At 41.9% G+C, this 17,741-nt stretch overlaps 2 protein-coding genes across 2 annotated transcripts in view; one reads left to right on the forward strand and one right to left on the reverse strand.

Moving 5' to 3' along the window:
* GGA3 (golgi associated, gamma adaptin ear containing, ARF binding protein 3) overlaps window positions 1-16,787 on the forward strand; it is a 37,373-nt gene extending 20,586 nt beyond the window's left edge. Inside the window, exons 9-17 of the mRNA XM_069952658.1 lie at window positions 1,456-1,537; window positions 2,389-2,505; window positions 3,565-3,822; window positions 4,216-4,280; window positions 4,388-4,635; window positions 4,761-4,990; window positions 5,802-5,971; window positions 7,263-7,373; window positions 15,580-16,787. Of these exons, the coding sequence (XP_069808759.1) occupies window positions 1,456-1,537; window positions 2,389-2,505; window positions 3,565-3,822; window positions 4,216-4,280; window positions 4,388-4,635; window positions 4,761-4,990; window positions 5,802-5,971; window positions 7,263-7,373; window positions 15,580-15,690 (1,392 nt within the window). The 3' untranslated portion in view covers window positions 15,691-16,787. The remainder of the gene's footprint in view (window positions 1-1,455; window positions 1,538-2,388; window positions 2,506-3,564; window positions 3,823-4,215; window positions 4,281-4,387; window positions 4,636-4,760; window positions 4,991-5,801; window positions 5,972-7,262; window positions 7,374-15,579) is intronic.
* A 340-nt stretch (window positions 16,788-17,127) lies between these two features.
* Window positions 17,128-17,741, reverse strand: part of NUP85 (nucleoporin 85) — a 70,766-nt gene continuing 70,152 nt past the window's right edge. Inside the window, exon 19 of the mRNA XM_069952485.1 lies at window positions 17,128-17,287. Within this exon, the coding sequence (XP_069808586.1) occupies window positions 17,189-17,287 (99 nt within the window). The 3' untranslated portion in view covers window positions 17,128-17,188. The remainder of the gene's footprint in view (window positions 17,288-17,741) is intronic.

Below are 17,741 nucleotides of genomic sequence, written 5' to 3' on the forward strand. Positions count from 1 at the left end.
CGGACGCCGCAAACAACAGGAGACAGCTCACCGTGCTGCATTAGACCTTAACTGCACGGATCGCAAAGTAGCTGCATTGACTGGAACACGGACTGTCGCTGCAATACTATACCGGACCGTGGGAACTACCGCCGACAGGGTGAGAGGTGGATATTCCACCATTTTTCATCTAATACCATCCTATCTCACCCAAAGTGTACAACTTAAATAGCAAGCTGTCTCACCAGGATACGAATACAATCACTCCAACGGCCATCCAGCGATATGAGCTCAAGCTAGATCTCCTGATTCGGGACTACTGCCATACACATCTGGGTGAGCTGCCTGCGCTGGGCCCGGCGCAGGCAACTTCACTAGGCTCCCTATACACACTTATTTTATCATATAGATTTTATTTTATTTTATTCTAATATCTTTCTTATCTCTACATTAGTTAGGTATCTATACACAATTATTTTATATATTTCCTACGCATCTAGATTTCTTTTATTATTAGTCTTACCCATACAAGGTTTTTTATAGTGACGATTGATTATTAATTATGTTATATGTATTCAATAAATGTTGATGTATAGCTTACACAAGTATACAATTATATGCCTCCACAGTGTTTGTAACACATCACCCGCTTCTAGAGAGCTCTGTTCCCCACAAATGTATAGCTGGATAGTCAGTATATTCAAAGTTTCATTGTATTACAAGAATCTGGCAAGCCACTGAGCCAGAAGCAGGGAAAGGGCTAATCCCTAGAATTTGTCACCACCCACTCCATGGTCTAAGACCACTCATATACCATACTGTGGAGGAAACTAAAAATAATAAACAACTGCTATACCTGGTGACAATGGCTTCTTCCTGTAAAGCTTTTTTCCTGAAATGCTTATGTCCAAATGACCTCTAGACATGGATATCTCAGTGGATCACTATGACTGTCTAATCTCAGTTGCAAAACCCCACTTAAACTAGAGACAAGAGTGGGGCTGTCTCTGGAAAAAAGTGGCCATGTTCTTCTAACACTGGATAACCCCTTTAAGGTCACTGCGAGCTCTAGTACCACACACTTCACGCTGTAGTAGTATCTTTTACTCTGATTTGGCAATAGGCATATTTATATATCAAGATAGTAGTTTTCGCTACATACTGTACTGTCTATGCTAAGTGAACTTTTACACCAGGGCCCTCAAGTCTTTGGACACTGTTGCTTTGAAGCTAAGCATTACGGAGATTAAACTGCAACAGAGCCCTTTCCAGAGTAGATGCATGGTATCCACATACAGTCACATGAGCCTTCTTAGCAATTTTTTCTACCCATGGGGCTCGCATGTAGGTGCCTTTTTGCTGTTCAGAATTATTGTGATTTAATGATGTCTTTCCTCCTGTTTATTGTTTCTACATTGTACTGTCTGTTTACTGCTTACATAATTGTATCTCATTGCCTCTTTCTATTTCTTTTAGGAGTTGTTTGAGAGATGCGAGAGTAAAAGACTCACCTTGTTTAAAATGGCCAGCGAGACTGAGGATAATGATAGCAGCCTTGGTACAAGATTATAATCTCTGCATTACTTTAGTTCCTTGTGTGTTAGCTTGATGAATGTCCTAGAAATGGCTTTTCCCAATAATCAGCCTATATAAAATTGCCATAGACCAGTGGATGAATGAGAAAATTCTTGTTTGTTGGCTGATTTTTATATTTGGGCTGACTATAAGATCATTCTGTAAACAGGGCATGTGTGTCTGACAGTGACGAAGTTTAGGGCAATACAAGCAAGCTTTTAGCAGGATCTCATCAGCCTTTATTTATGGGCCTTTAAAGAGGACCTAACACAACTCTCATGATACTGCTGTTTAGTAAATACTTCATTTGGGGCCACGTTGCCTAATCCATTTAATTAATGCTACATGCAGTATATTGTTGTTTTTTTTGTATATTTTTGACCCATAAGGCCTCAATGGAGTCTGTAGAGCTTTGTTGATATCTGTCACTTGGCTAGCTCCTAAACAACAAGGGAAAAGTCTCTAACCTGCCGATCACTCCCTGTGGGGCGCTGGGGATAAAGCTCAGTTTATCACCTTCATCCTCTGCACCGTTTCTGTGATATTAAAAGCTTAAGTTGATTTGGTGCACTGCGGATGGGACTACATATTTGGCTTTGGCAGATAACATTGAGCTTAATGCATACTAACTAGTGGAAATAAAAAGTGCCTGTGTTTCCTACTACAGTCACTCCTTTCAGTTTTAAACTGCACTGGAAAAAACTAAGATAGTAAGAATAGTAAGCTATCACTGTACATCAGTGACACTTTGTCTGCATTCTTTACAAGGGCCATTATGTTCAAGGTAATACATTTCACCCTCTAATGTTTATTACTTTATTTTTTTTAATACAGGGGACATTCTTCAAGCAAGTGACAGTGTGTCTTGTGCCATCAATATGTACAAGAAGATTGTGGAGGGACAAGATATCAGCGGTGAACTGGACCTTCAAGAGCCGGCAAACAATAATGGTAGGTGCCAAGTTTATTAAAGGTCACATCATAACAATGAACTTAAGTTCACTGCCATGCTTATGTGATGGGACATCTAATAAAAGACACGGAAGACAAACAGAAAGCATCATGGGAACAAAGCAGGTATACTACAGTGTTGTTTGTTTTTAAGCCTTTTCATGAAATGTATTATCTAAGTGAAAAACAGCACCACCCCTGTCCTCTGGTTGTGTATGGTATTTTAATTCAGCTCCATTCATTTTAATGGAACTTGACTGCAAAACCACACCCAAACTGAGGACAAGAGCAGTGCTGTTTCTGGGAGAAAGAAGTCATGTTTTTGTAAGCCTGGATAAATAGTACTTTATTTAGTGAACATTACAGTGGAAGCAAAAAAAAAAAGTGACTAAACATACTAACATACAATATTAATACAGCAAGATGTTTCTAGCTCACTAGCCTGTGTTAAGGCATAACCCTGCAGTCAATCAGTGAAGGAAAGTAGATGAATTCAGTTGGTCCTGTGAAACCATTTACTCTTTAATAGAAAATAATAAAATCATGACAGTGAACGTTACAGTGACTGGATAAGACTGACGTGTTTCTGGTGCTCTAATCACCCTTACTTATGGTCATAGCTTAGTGTTATCAGCAGCCATGTTTATATCCCCTGGGCTCTACAAACTAGTTAGCACCAGACTGCCCATTTGGCAATTCTGGCAAATGCCAGATGGGCTAATGTCTTCTGTGGGCCACTCTCATTGAAGATATTTTGCTGTAATTTTGAGCAACTGATTGCTGGCCATCTGCAGCGAGAATCTAAAGGACTGTGGGATGTAATCTATGCAGAGTATACTGCCTAGATGTCTTTGGTACCTTTAAGCCTTATACTATCTTCTACTATTGTCACACATGTGATCCCTGAATTATCTAAAAATAAATAAAAATACTGTCTGTTATTGCAAGAAAATAAAAAAAATGCTATATTCACCTTTTTTTCACCTGTTATTTTGGTCTTTGCTGCTGCACAGCTTACTTACCGTTTATTTATGTAACTTAATTTTCTTTTACATCCAGAGTTGACAGCGTCAAGTACCAGTCCACAGACTCTAATTGATCTGGCAGGATTTGAATCTACAAGCCCACCTGAAGACCCAAAACCCCTTCCTCCACTTCCTGATGCAGCAGAGCAACCATCTGCACTGATCCCCATCCTTCCTCCTCCTCCACTCTTACCCACGCAGCCCAGATCTCACTCCTCAGATCATGCTCTTACTCACATAAATAGTGCCACAAATTCTCTCTGCTTGCTTGATGAAGAGCTATTGCAGCTAGGTAATACATCTATTATGGTTATTGTACAATAAGTATTCCTGATTATAGAATATTATTATAGGATATTTTTTCCTCAATGTATGAGATAGATCACCTAATGACATTTCTCTATCCTAAAACTTGCTATACAGTCCTATGACAGTCAGCTTTCTCTAAATCCTCACCACACACTTGCATTCTTGGTTGTGCTTTAGCTGTCCAGGCATGATGGGAATTGTAGTTTTGTAACAGCTGGAGGGCCTGAGTTTGACACCCATGCATTAGATGGTTAGCTAGTTGAGCAGAAATAGTTGATTACTACTAAAAGTCTATTGTGCATGGCCATCTTTACAGTCAGTGTGAGGCTAAGAAAAAATGCTTTATCACATTCTATCCCTAATGTTCTCTTCCAAGGCATTGATCTGTCATCAAGTGCAGCAAAAGAATCCTCTTCAGACTCAAAGTTGGATATATTCCAGGTATTCACCTGTGCTCAGAATCCGTTATTCACTTTCATGCTTTTTGTCAGTTCTAATTCTGATGATATATAGATATTGTTTAACACATCTCTAACTGCTTCTTTCAGGTGGGCAGCAAAGAAATAGATTTTTTCACAGGACCATCACTTGATCCACTTACCTCAACAGCTCCACTCTTATTGACACAACCAGTAATACCCATGGCTTCTATTAATTCCTACTCCTCCCCCACTACCTATACTACTGTATTTCATGATGCTGCTACAATAGGACCCTCAACTGCCCCTCCTACAGGGGGCAGCAAACTTAATGAGCTAGATGTGCTTGGGCAGCAACTCTGGGAGGAAACAAAAGGGTGAGTTTGACAGGAAAATTTAAGAAAATGTATCCTTGGTATTTGCATTTGCAAGTTTGGCAGTGTGCAGATCTAAATTAGTAGACGCCAAGACAACTAATCTTATTTATGGTTTTAATTTTTAGAGCATCAGCTAAGCCTGCAGCTTCTGCTACTGTTTCCAGCACAATGCCAACAATGATATCAACGCAGCCTTCAAATGCTGTTGGAGTTACAGTTTCTGCGCAGCCATTTGAACCCTTGTCCATGGCACCTAGTAGCCCACTCTTTCTACCACATCCGCATGAAAGTCCTCAAAAAGGCCATTATATATCCCTTACAAATGTGACTGTACCTTTGGAATCTATTAGACCTAGTAGGTTGTCTAATTTATTAAATAAGTGGTATTTTATGGGAAAACAATAATGTAGTTTTACAGCATATTGTTGAACATCTTTTATGATAAATGTGGTGAAGGCCTGACCTCTGGAACTCACGTAGATCTTGAAAATGGAGAGGCACATTCAAGTCACTAGAGATTTTGCATTTCCCTGAACATTGGGTGGCTGGAACGCCTTTGTGTAGAGTAACATTCTGAAGGAGCTGTAGAGCTAAACTAGTACTGCAACTAGAGATGAGCGAATTTACGTTACAAACGAAGCAAATAGCTTTATTTGCTCGGCACTCGGCTTACATGCTGGGTGGAGCAGCACAGACATCAAAGGCAGCCTATAACCACTTTGCTTAAGGCCCTATTACATGAAACTATTATCGCCATATTCGCCCGATAATTGTCTAATAGTGTAATAGAAGACAATGATCAGCCAACAACTGGCTGTGGCTGTATCCCAGTTTTCCAGGCGTTCCTCCTGCTGGATCCGCTCGCTGCACGGAGCGGGCAGACAGCGGTAATCATTGCGGATGGTTCGGGTTTGTACGAACTCGGTTCGGACCATCCCTAGTGATAACCCCTAATATGCACAGTGAGCCATCTTTTACTGCAAAGATGGTCCAAAAACTTCATTTATTTACTTCCCCATCTCTTGTATGTGTACATTTCAAGGGGTTCAGTGTGTGTATCTGTTGCAAATTTGTTTTACAACTGGATTGGATCAATAAAAGCTTGAACAAAGCAACAAGAGGCAAATAAAACAGATTAAGTAATATGTGCTACAATTGTCTTCCAGGTTCCCTTCTCCCCTTGACTGCGTATGATAAGAATGGTTTTCGGATACTGCTGCACTTTGCCAAGGACTGTCCCCCTGATCGTCCCGATGTTCTAGTGGTAATCATCTCTATGATTAACACAGCTCCACTGCCAGTCCGAAAAATTCTTTTTCAGGCAGCAGTCCCAAAGGTGAGCAAACAAAGCTAATAGTACACATTTACCTCCACTTAAGAAAACACACCAAAACAGTGTACTTATCATCATATACATATGTGTCTATGCTCTACTGCTTTATCTTTTATAATTAGTTTAAAAAATCATATTTAGTAAATGTCAGGCCGCCTCTGTTTAGACATTGACAGTATAGCCAATGGTGTCAATAGTGGTCCTTAAAGTAAATCTGCAACGAACTTTGCCCATATAAACATATTAATGTGGGCAGATCAAAGGCACCCCACAGAATCAGACGATGTCCAGCTTTTGAAAATAAGAGGTCTGGTTTATGATATTTAGCGATGTTGCTAATATGCTATTGAGCTTCCCTGGGGCACTGTAAGCATTTTGCCGTGCCCTTAGTGTTTATATAGGCAAAGAGTGCTAGATTCACTTTGATTGTGTTCATGGTATCGAGTTCACAGCGGATTTTACGCTGCAATACTCACTACCTTTACAGTCTATGGCCCTGCATTCTCACGGTGGATTTTCATTTTGCTACGTGAATGTAGTAAATTACATATTTAAAGGGGTATTCCGCTCAAACATAACATGGGCAGCAACACATGAAAAGTTAAGTCTAACAATTCATTCCATTCTTATTATCTATTCAATCTCCTTCCCCTAGTTTTTAGCTGCTGCTTTCTGCTAAAGACACAAAAACAGTGTTGGAGCTGGTCATTCAGTCTCTGCTCTCAACCCCCCATCCCCTTTTCCTAGACAGCTGATATAAACATGTCCCTATCGGCAACTTTGTAATGCGCTGTCCTGGGTTTGCGGGCAGGTAAGCATTTGCGGTTAATTACTTTTACCAGCCCAGTGGCTAATTAATTAAAAATGAATTTTCATTTCAATGCAGAGCCATAGACTGTAATGGTACAGAGTATTGCAGTGGATTTGCTGCGAAACTTGCAGTGTGAAATCCACTGCAAACTGGCTACATCAACATTAGATTAGCAGGCATCTGGCTCCGAGCACTCCACCTCAACAATATCATCTGTTGCAAGGGGCTGTAGCACTGGTAAATAGGTTGCAGTAATTACAATTGCTGTACTAGTTGTGGCATTCATTCGAATAGCACAAGAGGGCAGTACTCTGCACCTGCCACAGTCCCTTTACAAAGCTAATGAAGTTGGGGTGTAGTATAAGACATCAGAAATAAGATAACACAGCTGGTGAAAAGGGAAAACCATATTTCAGTGTATGAAGTAGAGGGAAGCAACCGTCACTTCTTAAAATGACTGGAATGGTCTCTTGTTGACTTTAGACAATGAAGGTGAAGTTGCAGCCCGCATCTGGAACCGACTTGGCAGCATTCAATCCTATTCTGCCCCCTGCATCAATTACACAAGTCATGTTACTGGCAAACCCTCTGAAGGTAAGTTAAAAGATAGAAAACAGGTTTTGCAAGGGGTCATTCACACGTTTGTAGAATTTATTCAGTACACGGACTGTGTTTTTTTGGGGGCTGCCATATTGTCTGGGCTGCTGTTTAACAGCATTTAGTGATGTGCTTTACAGCAAGCCCCATGGACATAGATGACAATAAATGGGATACTGCAGTGCCCAGCTGAATAAGCTTGCCACTGCTGTTTCTTCCTCTGCCATTATACATCTCCAGGGACAATCCATGTCACAGGGAGACATAAAAGTAGTTTAAAGCGACCCTGTACCCACAATCCGCTTGTACCTTCAGATAGCTGCTTTTAATTAAAGATCTGTCCTGCGGTCCGTTTGGCAGGTGATGCAGTTATTGTACTGAAAAATAACATTTAAACTGTCAGCCCCATGCCCTACTGGAGTATTTGTGCCCTAACTTTGCACCACCCCTCCCTACCCTCTTCATCATTAGAAATGCCGCTGGAACATTTTCTCCATGCTGGACATTTGCACAGGTGTCTTAACGATCCAGCCCATGTGCCGGCTGACACAGCTCACGAATAGGAGGCAATCTGCCTGGAGCATTCCTAATGATGAGGAGGGTGGGGAGGAGGGACAAAGAGGTTGTGCCAGCCTAATGCATACACAATCTAGGCCACTCCCGTAGGGCACGGGGCTGCCAGTTTAAAAGTTGTTTTTTAGCATAATAACTGCATCACCTGCCAAACGGACCGCAGGACAGATCTTGGATTAAAAGCAGCTATCTGAAGGTACGAGCGGTTTGGGGGGGGGGGGTCAGATTGTGGGTACAGAATCGCTTTAAAACATACTTGCCTCATCCAAACCACCGCTCTCATAGCTGACAGCTGTGATCAGGATCCTAGGCAAGTGCTGTCAACATGACAGCGAGAGAAAGTGACCAAACTTTAAATTTTTTTTTTTTTTTTGCAGAAGTTTAGGTGATGGGAATATCCTTTTAAATGCCACATTCCTGAAGCATAACTGTCATTACAGGGTCATTTTTCAGAAAACAAATATCAATAGTTCAAGTGATTTTCCTTCTGTACTCAAAAAGTACAGCTCTCCCCCCCCCCCTCCCTCACTTCTGATGAAGCAGGATTTCTGTGTCCATTCTATCCTATGGAGAGAGGAGGGGGTCAAGAGGACTGAAAACACAGTTTGCACCCTGCAATCTTATCTCCTTAAGCTGCTAGATAAGAACTGACCTGGGAATCCAGCGTTTTATGTGCCCAGACATTAATAAAACAGCTGGTATGTTTGTCTGTTCTTCCTGCTTACTCCTCTGCCTTGACCCTCCCCCCCTCTCCCCCCTCCATAGGTTATAAGGACACAGCAGAACCCGTCTTCACTCTGAAGTCGGAATTGCCTGATAATGCACAGAATGCTTTTTGAGCACAGAAAGGCGGAATTATGACTTACCGATAATTCACTTTTCATTAATCCTCATGACAGCACCTACACATGGAGGATGTCACCTTTGACCCTATCAGGAACAGGAAACACAAAGAGGTTAAAAGGGCACTTCCCATCGTTCCCCTCAGTGTAATTATAACGAACCCATACAGGATTATACACAAAAAGGGAGGGAAATATAAGGGTGCTGTCATGAGGATTAATGAAAAGTGAATTATCGGTAAGTCATAATTCCGCCTTTTCAGTGCATCCTCATGACAGCACCTACACATGGAGACATACCAACTTAGCCTTTTAGGGAGGGACCACTGCTTGGAGCACCTTTCTCCCGAAAGCCAGATCTTGAGAAGTGCCAACGTGCAACCGATAGTGCCTGTAGAAAGTGTGAGGCGAGGACCTGGTTGCTGCTTTACAAATTTGTTCGAGGGAGGCTGCTGATCTTGCTGCCCATGAAGCTGCCGTAGCTCTTGTAGAGTGTGCTTTAATACCTGTAGGGGGATCCTTCCCCATAGAAGTGTAGGCTTCACAGATTGCCATCTTAATCCATCGAGCAATAGAAGATTTTGTCGCTTTCTTGCCCTTGTTTGGGCCTTGGAACTGTATAAGAAGGTTTTCATCCTTTCTCCAGGCTTTTGTATTATCTAGGTACTGTAAGATAGCTCGTTTAACATCAAGACGGTGAAAGGCTTCTTCTTTCTCATTCTTTGGGTTATCACAGAAGGATGGTATCACAATATCTTGCGATCTGTGAAAATCTGTAACCACTTTAGGAAGAAAAATTGGGTTAAGTTTAAATACAATCCTATCATCTAAGATGGTACAGAAAGGTTCCATGATTGTTAAGGCTTGAATCTCTCCCACCCTACGTGCTGTGGTAATGGCTACCAAAAAAGCTGTTTTGAGTGTGAGATATTTTAATGAGACTTCATTTAGGGGTTCAAAAGGTAACTTTGATAATCCAGATAAGACTATATTTAAGTCCCATGGGGGAGAGAGATTTTTAATGTTTGGTTTAATTCTTGCCACCGCTTTAAAGAACCTTCTGACCCATCTATGATCTGCGATTTGAGTATCATAAATGCAACCTAATGCTGAAACCTGTACTTTTAGCGTGTTGATAGAAAAGCCTTTATCCAGCCCGTCTTGAAGAAAATCAAGGATCCTGGGGATATCTGGATGTAGCATGTCCGGAGGAAAGTCACCACACCATGATTGGTATTTTTTCCATTGTTTTAGGTAGATGGAGGAGGTGACTTCTTTTTTGTTTTTTAGAAGAGTCTCTACCACTCTTGGCGAGAGGCCTTTGGCTGACAGGAGGGACTTTTCAAAAGCCAAGCCGCTAGATGTAGATTTTCCAGATTCTGATGACGTAGAGGGCCCTGGGTCAAGAGATCTTTCTGAAGAGGAAGCAGGATTGGATCTTGAACCGCCAGTGACTTTAACAGACTGTACCATGCTCTTTTGGGCCACAGTGGAGCTATGAAGATTACTGTGGTCTGACCTGACCGTATCTTCTGTAACGCTTTTGGAATGAGCGGTAGAGGGGGAAACGCATACGCAAGTTTGAAAATCCATTCTTGTTGAAGTGCGTCCAGGGCCATCGGCCGATCTAGCCGATTCAAAGAGCAGAATGTTTCTACTTTCCTGTTTGCTTTGGAGGCAAATAGGTCGACCTCTGGATAGCCCCACCTGTCTACTAACATGGAGAATATCTGGGAATTCAATTCCCATTCTCCTGGAAGAACCTGGTGGCGACTTAAGTAGTCTGCCACCACGTTCTCTGTCCCTTTGAGGTGAACCGCAGAGATGGATGACACCTTCTTTTCTGCCCAGGAGAAAATTTGTTCTGCTAGGGATTGGAGTTGAGATGATCTGGTGCCTCCTTGATGTCTCAGGTATGCCACCACAGTTGCATTGTCTGTAAATATTTTGATGTTTTTCTGGATAAGGAATGATTCGGCACTCTTCAGCGCCTCTAGTACAGCTCTCAATTCCCTGTAGTTTGATGATTGATGTTTGTGGCTCTCTTTCCACTGACCCTGAAAATAGAGGCCCATGAGATGTGCTCCCCAACCCCATAGGCTGGCATCCGTGGTAATCTGAATGGTTGGTTCTTGATTCCACCGAATTCCTATTACAAGGTTCTTCTCTGTCATCCACCAGATGAGAGAGGATTTCACCTTTTGCGAGATCGTCATCTTTTTGTCTAGAGACAACGGAGACCTGTCCCAACATTGTAGAATGCTCTTTTGTAGAGTTCGGGAGTGATGTTGACACCAGGGCACTGCAGGGATGCAGGATGTCATCAGCCCTAAGAGGGACATTGCGTTTCTGATTGATGTCATGGTTTTCTTCCTGAAATCTCTTACCTTTGATGTTAGAGAGCATACTTTCTCTTCTGGAAGAAATGTCATTTGGACCCGTGAGTCTAGGATCATTCCTAAGAATTTCTTCCTGGGAGATGGAATCAAATCTGACTTGGCAAAATTTACTATCCACCCCAGGTCCTGAAGGCATTCTATCACCACCTGAATGTGTGCGTTTAGAATTAGGGGAGAGGGGGCAGTAATAAGTAGATCGTCCAAGTAGGGGATTATGGTTATATCCCGTTGTCTCAGATGTGCCACCACCTCCAGCATAATCTTGGTAAATAACCATGGGGCGGATGAGATTCCGAATGGAAGGCACCTGAATTGGTAATGTAGGGTCTGGTTCTCTGTTTTCATTGCAAATCTGAGGAATTTCTGGTGAGAGGTATGGATCGGGACGTGGAAGTATGCGTCCTTCAAGTCTATTGTTACTAGGGCTGCGTTCTGATGTATCAGAGGGATAGTTGTTTTTATCGTCTCCATTTTGAATTTTTTGGGCCTCAGGAATCTGTTCAGGTATTTTAAGTTTATAATTGTCCTGAAAGTCCCGTTGGGTTTGGGGACTAAGAATAGATTGGAATAATGCCCCAACCCAATTTCCTCCTGAGGTACTGGAACAACTGCGCCTAGGTGAATTAGATCTTCTACCCCTTCCATTAAGCGATTCCTCAGAGTGCGGGATTGACATGGGGTAACCTGGAATTTTGGGGGGGGACGAGTCGAGAAATCTATGAGATACCCCTCTTTCAAGATGTTTAAAATGAATAGATTTTTTGTTATTTTCTCCCAATTGGTGATGAAGAGAGAAAGTCGTCCCCCCACCTGAACACAGTCATTTATCTTTATTTTCGGAGGAGGGGTTGAGGAGGAAACCTCTTCCCTTACCTCCTTTAGGGTAGGACCATCTGCCACTTTTACCTTTCCCTTTGTACTCCTGCTTTTTCTGGGTATAGGGACGAAAAGGTTTCTTATCCTTTTGTGCCTTTTTGTATGGAAAGTCTTTCTTTCTGTCAGCCGCCTTTTCTAGGATGTCCTCCAGTACAGGTCCAAACAAAAGGTTTCCCTGGAATGGAATTTGGCAGACTTTATTTTTAGATGCAATATCCCCATGCCAATGTTTCACCCATAATGCTCTTCTTGTGGCATTGGATAAGGCAGCTGATTTAGCTGCCATTCTCACGGATTCTGCCGAAGCATCAGCCAAGAATCCTGCAGCCATTTTAAGTAAAGGCATGGTAGCTAACAGTTCTTCTTTCGACGTTTTGCCTGCCATATGATTTTCTAACTGTTCTAACCATATATATAGTGATCTAGCCACACTAGTGGCAGCGATATTAGGGTTTAGAATGGCCGTGGAGGCTTCCCAGGACTTGCGTAGAAGACCCTCCATCTTTCTGTCCATAGAATCTTTTAACTGAGTAGCATCCTCAAAGGGTAAATCAGTTTTTTTGACAACTTTGGCCACCTGTACATCAATTTTAGGTATATTAGTCCATGACTCAGAATCAGCTTCATCAAAAACAAATCTCGATCTAAATTCTTTAGAAATTTGAAGTCGTTTCTCAGGTTCCTTCCATTCAGAAAAAATTAGATCTTTAATGTTTTGATGTATTGGAAAAACCTTTCTCTTTTTTGGTTTTAAACCAGCAAACATTGCGTCTTGCGCAGAAAGGGTTTGTTCAATATCATCTAATTCCATGAGAGATCTGACCGCTTTAATTAAAGTGTCAGTATCCTCAGAAGAGAAACAGAATTTCCCTGGTTCCTTCTGGGAAGTACCCTGAGATGACTCCATAACCACATCATCAACATTATCATCATTATTAACATCATCATCTTTGTTTTCAGTTATGCATTCTGATTCTGAGTCTGAAATATCCCATGATTTACGTTTTTTAGCAGGTGGAGCTTTATCTGAAACAGTGGGGGACCCCGGCTGGGCCAGAGGTGTAACAGCTGGGTTATTAGGGATCAGTCCGGCCATAGAGGCCTGGATTTCCCGGCGTATTATGGCCTTCAATTCTTCTGAGACAGATACTTGTGCAGGAGGGTTCAGTTTTGCAAGACAGATTTTACATAGCATTTTAGTATATACTTCAGGTAGTACAGCAGCGCATCCAACACAGCATTTCTCTTTGCCCCTTGATTTTTTTGGAGCCTCCATATCTCCCTATAAAAAGAGAAGGAGAAACCAATATGATAGGAATCACCCTGGAGGACTAACTATCACAACGCCCTTAAATGAGTATTTTGTATCTCTACTCACTAAACCAGCTGGTGGGCTTCTCTCTGCAGCCTCCCCACACTCCTCAGCAGCGTCCATCACACAACACAGCAGGACACAGTGGGTTACTCACCAGTCTTGTAGCTGCAGAGATTCAAATTTGGCGCCGAAATCTCGGGGCCGCGCCGCCTCCTCACTTCCGGGTAGCTGAGGACTTCTCCCGGCGTCCGCATGACGTCATCAACGTGCGCCCGTACCACGTGCACGCATCGGCGTCCGCATGCGCAGAAATATCTACTACCGCCAGGGGGAACGCCACAGGGGAGCCGCAATGGAACCCGAGGGCTCTGCGGCGTCTTGAAGCTCCCCCGCATAAACTCCCGGAGCGCCGCAGGGGGAGCGGGGACCGGAGGCACCCAGAAGATGCGACCGACACAGGCTGATACAGGGAAGGACCCTTAGGCCGTTCCACAAGCCCCGTCCCAGGACCCGTGACCACACAGGATCACAGGTAACCTATGTGTTCCTTGATCCTGTCAGGAACAGGAAAAACACTGAGGGGAACGATGGGAAGTGCCCTTTTAACCTCTTTGTGTTTCCTGTTCCTGATAGGGTCAAAGGTGACATCCTCCATGTGTAGGTGCTGTCATGAGGATGCACTGAAAAGAGGCTTTTTTGCCTAATAAAACCTATTACAACGTTTCTTAACCCTTTGAGGACCAGGCCCAAAATGACCCAGTGGACCGCGCAAATTTTGATCTTAGTGTTTTCGTTTTTACCTCCTCCCCTTCTAAGAGCTCCAGCACTCTCAGTTTTCTATCTACAGGCCATGTAAGTGCTTGTTTTTTACAGGAATAGTTGTACTGTGTAATGGCGTCTTTCATTTTACCATAACATGTATGATGGAATTCCAAATATATTATTTATGAAGATATAAATAGGTGAAATCGTAAATAAGAATGCAATATGGTAACGTTTGGGGGGTTCCTGTGTCTACGTAATGCACTATATTGTAACAGCGACATGATACAATTATTCTATAGCTCAGCCCGAACACAACCATATGCAGGTTACACAGATTCTCTAATGTTATATATGTATTTTTTTTATGAAATCCTTTTTTTTTGGCAATTAAATATCAATAAAATGGGCCGCTTATAACGGTTTTATTTTTTCACCTATGGGGCTGTATGGGGTACCATTTTTTCCGCCATGATCTCTAGTTTTTATTAATACCATATTTGTGAAGATCGGACGTTTTGATCACTTTTTATTGATTTTTTTTAAATATATAATGTAACATAAAATCGGTAATCTGCACACTTTTTCCCCTCTTTTCGTGTACGCCGTTTACCGATCACAATGACGCTTGTTATATTTTAATAGATCGGACAATTACGCACGCTACGGTATATTATATGTTTATCTATTTATTTTTATGTTTTATTTATATAATGGGAAAGGGGGGTGATTTAGATTTTTATTGGGGGAGGGGTTTTGGGGTAGTGTGTTAGTGTTTTTAACTTTTTTTTTTTACACTTTTGAAGTCCCTTTGGGGGACTTTTACATCCAGTACTTTGATTTATACACTGATGAATGCTATGCCATAGACATAGCATTGATCAGTGTTATCGGCGCTCTGCTCATTGAGCCTGCCTGTGCAGGCTCAGTGTAGCAGATCGCTGAACGGACCGCACGGAGGCAGGTAAGAGACCTCCGGCAGTCCGTTTCAACGATCGGGACCCCCGGTAAGCGGTCGCGGCGTTTAAGGGGTTAATGACACGCGGCAGCGCGATCGCTGCAGCGTGTCATTACCGGTGAGGTCCCGGCTGCTCACTGCAGCCGGCCCCCACCTCCTATGAAGCGCGCTCCGCTCCGGAGCACGCTTCATAGCGGGAGAAACACCCAGGACGTAAGGTTACGTCATGGGTCGTCTGGGGACAGACTTCCATGACGTAACCCTACGTCCAGGGTCGTCTAGGGGTTAAAATCACTTGTACTAAAAAATCATGACAGTTAGGCAAATGTGCTGCAGTATTGTTTATGACATTCTGATGACTGTTGTAGAGGTCTAATTCCTAGATTATCCCTTAATATTGCCTTTGTGTATCTAATCTACTTGCAGGACATTGTGTTCATATTTATGCACACCAACTTGTATTTTTCTTTTACTACAGGATAAAGTAAGGCTCAGGTATAAATTGTCCTTTGCACTTGGAGATGAATGCAGCACTGAGGTGGGGGAAGTGGACCATTTCCCAGACCCTGATCAATGGGGAAAGCTATGACCTGAGATGTCTACTTTCTAATTCAGACTGTGACACTGATTGTGAGGTGACTTTGCTTCAGAATTTAGGTTTACAGATCCACGAAAAAAAACTGTGTGGAATATTTAGACTCTATGGCAGCAAATAGCAGGGGGCTGTCTCAGCACTTTATTCACATTATTTTACACATTAGGACTCTTGTACTTCTGCATTCATCATGATACTACTGTTTCTATGATGCTCGGTAAGAATGTGCCCTGAAAATCATTCATTGATTTAGGACCAGATATTCAGATGGTGCAGTTTTTCTCTGTACAGTATTATGCTTATTATTTATTATAAAAGACAAAATCTACTTCCTTCCTTATTTTAAAGGGGCTGTCCAGGAAGGGGACTTTTTTGATATATGCCCAGGGAGGGAATGACTGAAAAATATAAACTGCACTTACCTCCCAAGCTTACCTGTTGTCAATATGTTATGGATTAGTCCTTCCTGTGTGGCGGCTGCTGGGTTCTGCAACAGTGTCCTGTCTCAGTCGCTAACTGGCTAAAAGGGGCCTTATATGTCACAATTCCAGTACCCGGAGGCAGCCACACAGCAGGGATAAACTGGTAACATGAGTTCATAAATAATGGTAATCAAACTGTACTGGTGCACGCCCTACAACAACGTTATTTAGGGTGATGCCGCAAATGTGGATTAATATGCTGCAGTATGGAGAAGTGAGTTTTCTGCCCTTCACATCTAAGGTTTAAGGACTTACTGTTTGTCTTCTGTTTAGTGATCAGAAGGTATCTGTCATTTGTTTAAAAAATATGACTCCCCCTTTGCATAAAAGGAATTAAACAACATAGTGTAGATGTCATCTTCTAGGACAAGAAAACAACCTTTATTTTATTAAGTTGTTTTTTATCCATATGATTGTACTATAGAGAATCAAACAGTTGGACATCTCCTAGAATTCATGACTAAGAATCTTAAGACTTGAAGTCCTACCATTGTAAGACTGAAAAGTTCAATAATATTTGTTGTCACCAAGTTCTGATCTGAAGTGTTACAGTCAGTTTAACTTTTGAGCATGCATGTTTAATAAACCATTTGTCTTGTTTGTTCTCAAGTCCTGTCTCAATTTACAAATCATAAATTGTATATGTAAGAATTTCGGAACATTCTTGCGTGTACCAAGAACTTTTATGCCATATTCACAGATCCTGCATTTCCAGCAACAGTATATGAATTAGAAGTCAATGGGATTGTAACAAACTACCTGTGGTAGATTTTAAGGCTACATAACCTGCATTTACTTATTGGAGTTGCAGCACTTCTTCCTACCTCAGGTGCTGTTTTAGGCTATGTTCACCCCTAACTGGAAATCAATTTTCTACATCACACTTTAGTTATATGTTAGCTCTCACTGGTAATGCATTATTATACATTTAAAAGGCTGACCCAGAAAATAGGAAAAAAAAAAATTTATTTGCAGGACAAAATACACATTACAATATTTTTTATTTATATTTACACTTGAGCAGTTCCTTCTTTAACAATGGCACGTGCCAGGTTTCGTGCAAGAGCCAATCTAAGCATCTCAATCTTTGTGTTTTCAATGCTGCTGTCCTGTGGAAGACATTACAAGTAAAATGTTTCACTCATAAATGTGTGATACGTATTTAAAAGGGAACCAAATCATGTGAAAATTGGCTGTGCAGCTATAAATACACTGTTATATAAGCACCAGCATGGTTTCCAGCCATATAAGTAATCACTATTAGTATTATTTACATGGTCCACAAATACACTTTTAAATGTCCTGTGCCTTATGTAAATCATACCTATGTAGGCATCTGGGTGGTCCTCAACAGTTAACTAGTCACGGTTAGCAGGAAACGAAACTTTGAAAATCTGCAGTGTATAAATAAATTAACCTTATGTAGGCTTCAGGACAGTCGTTCGGAGCAAAGTAGTCATGGCTGGCACAAAAAATTAGTAGTCCAGCCCAGTGATAACGTTGGCCCTCTGGGGAAATAACAGGACTGCCCATCTGTGACACTGGCTACAGGGGATTTTTCAA

The sequence above is a fragment of the Dendropsophus ebraccatus genome, chromosome 14, assembly GCF_027789765.1.
Source record: "Dendropsophus ebraccatus isolate aDenEbr1 chromosome 14, aDenEbr1.pat, whole genome shotgun sequence".
Taxonomy (NCBI): Eukaryota; Metazoa; Chordata; class Amphibia; order Anura; family Hylidae; genus Dendropsophus; species Dendropsophus ebraccatus.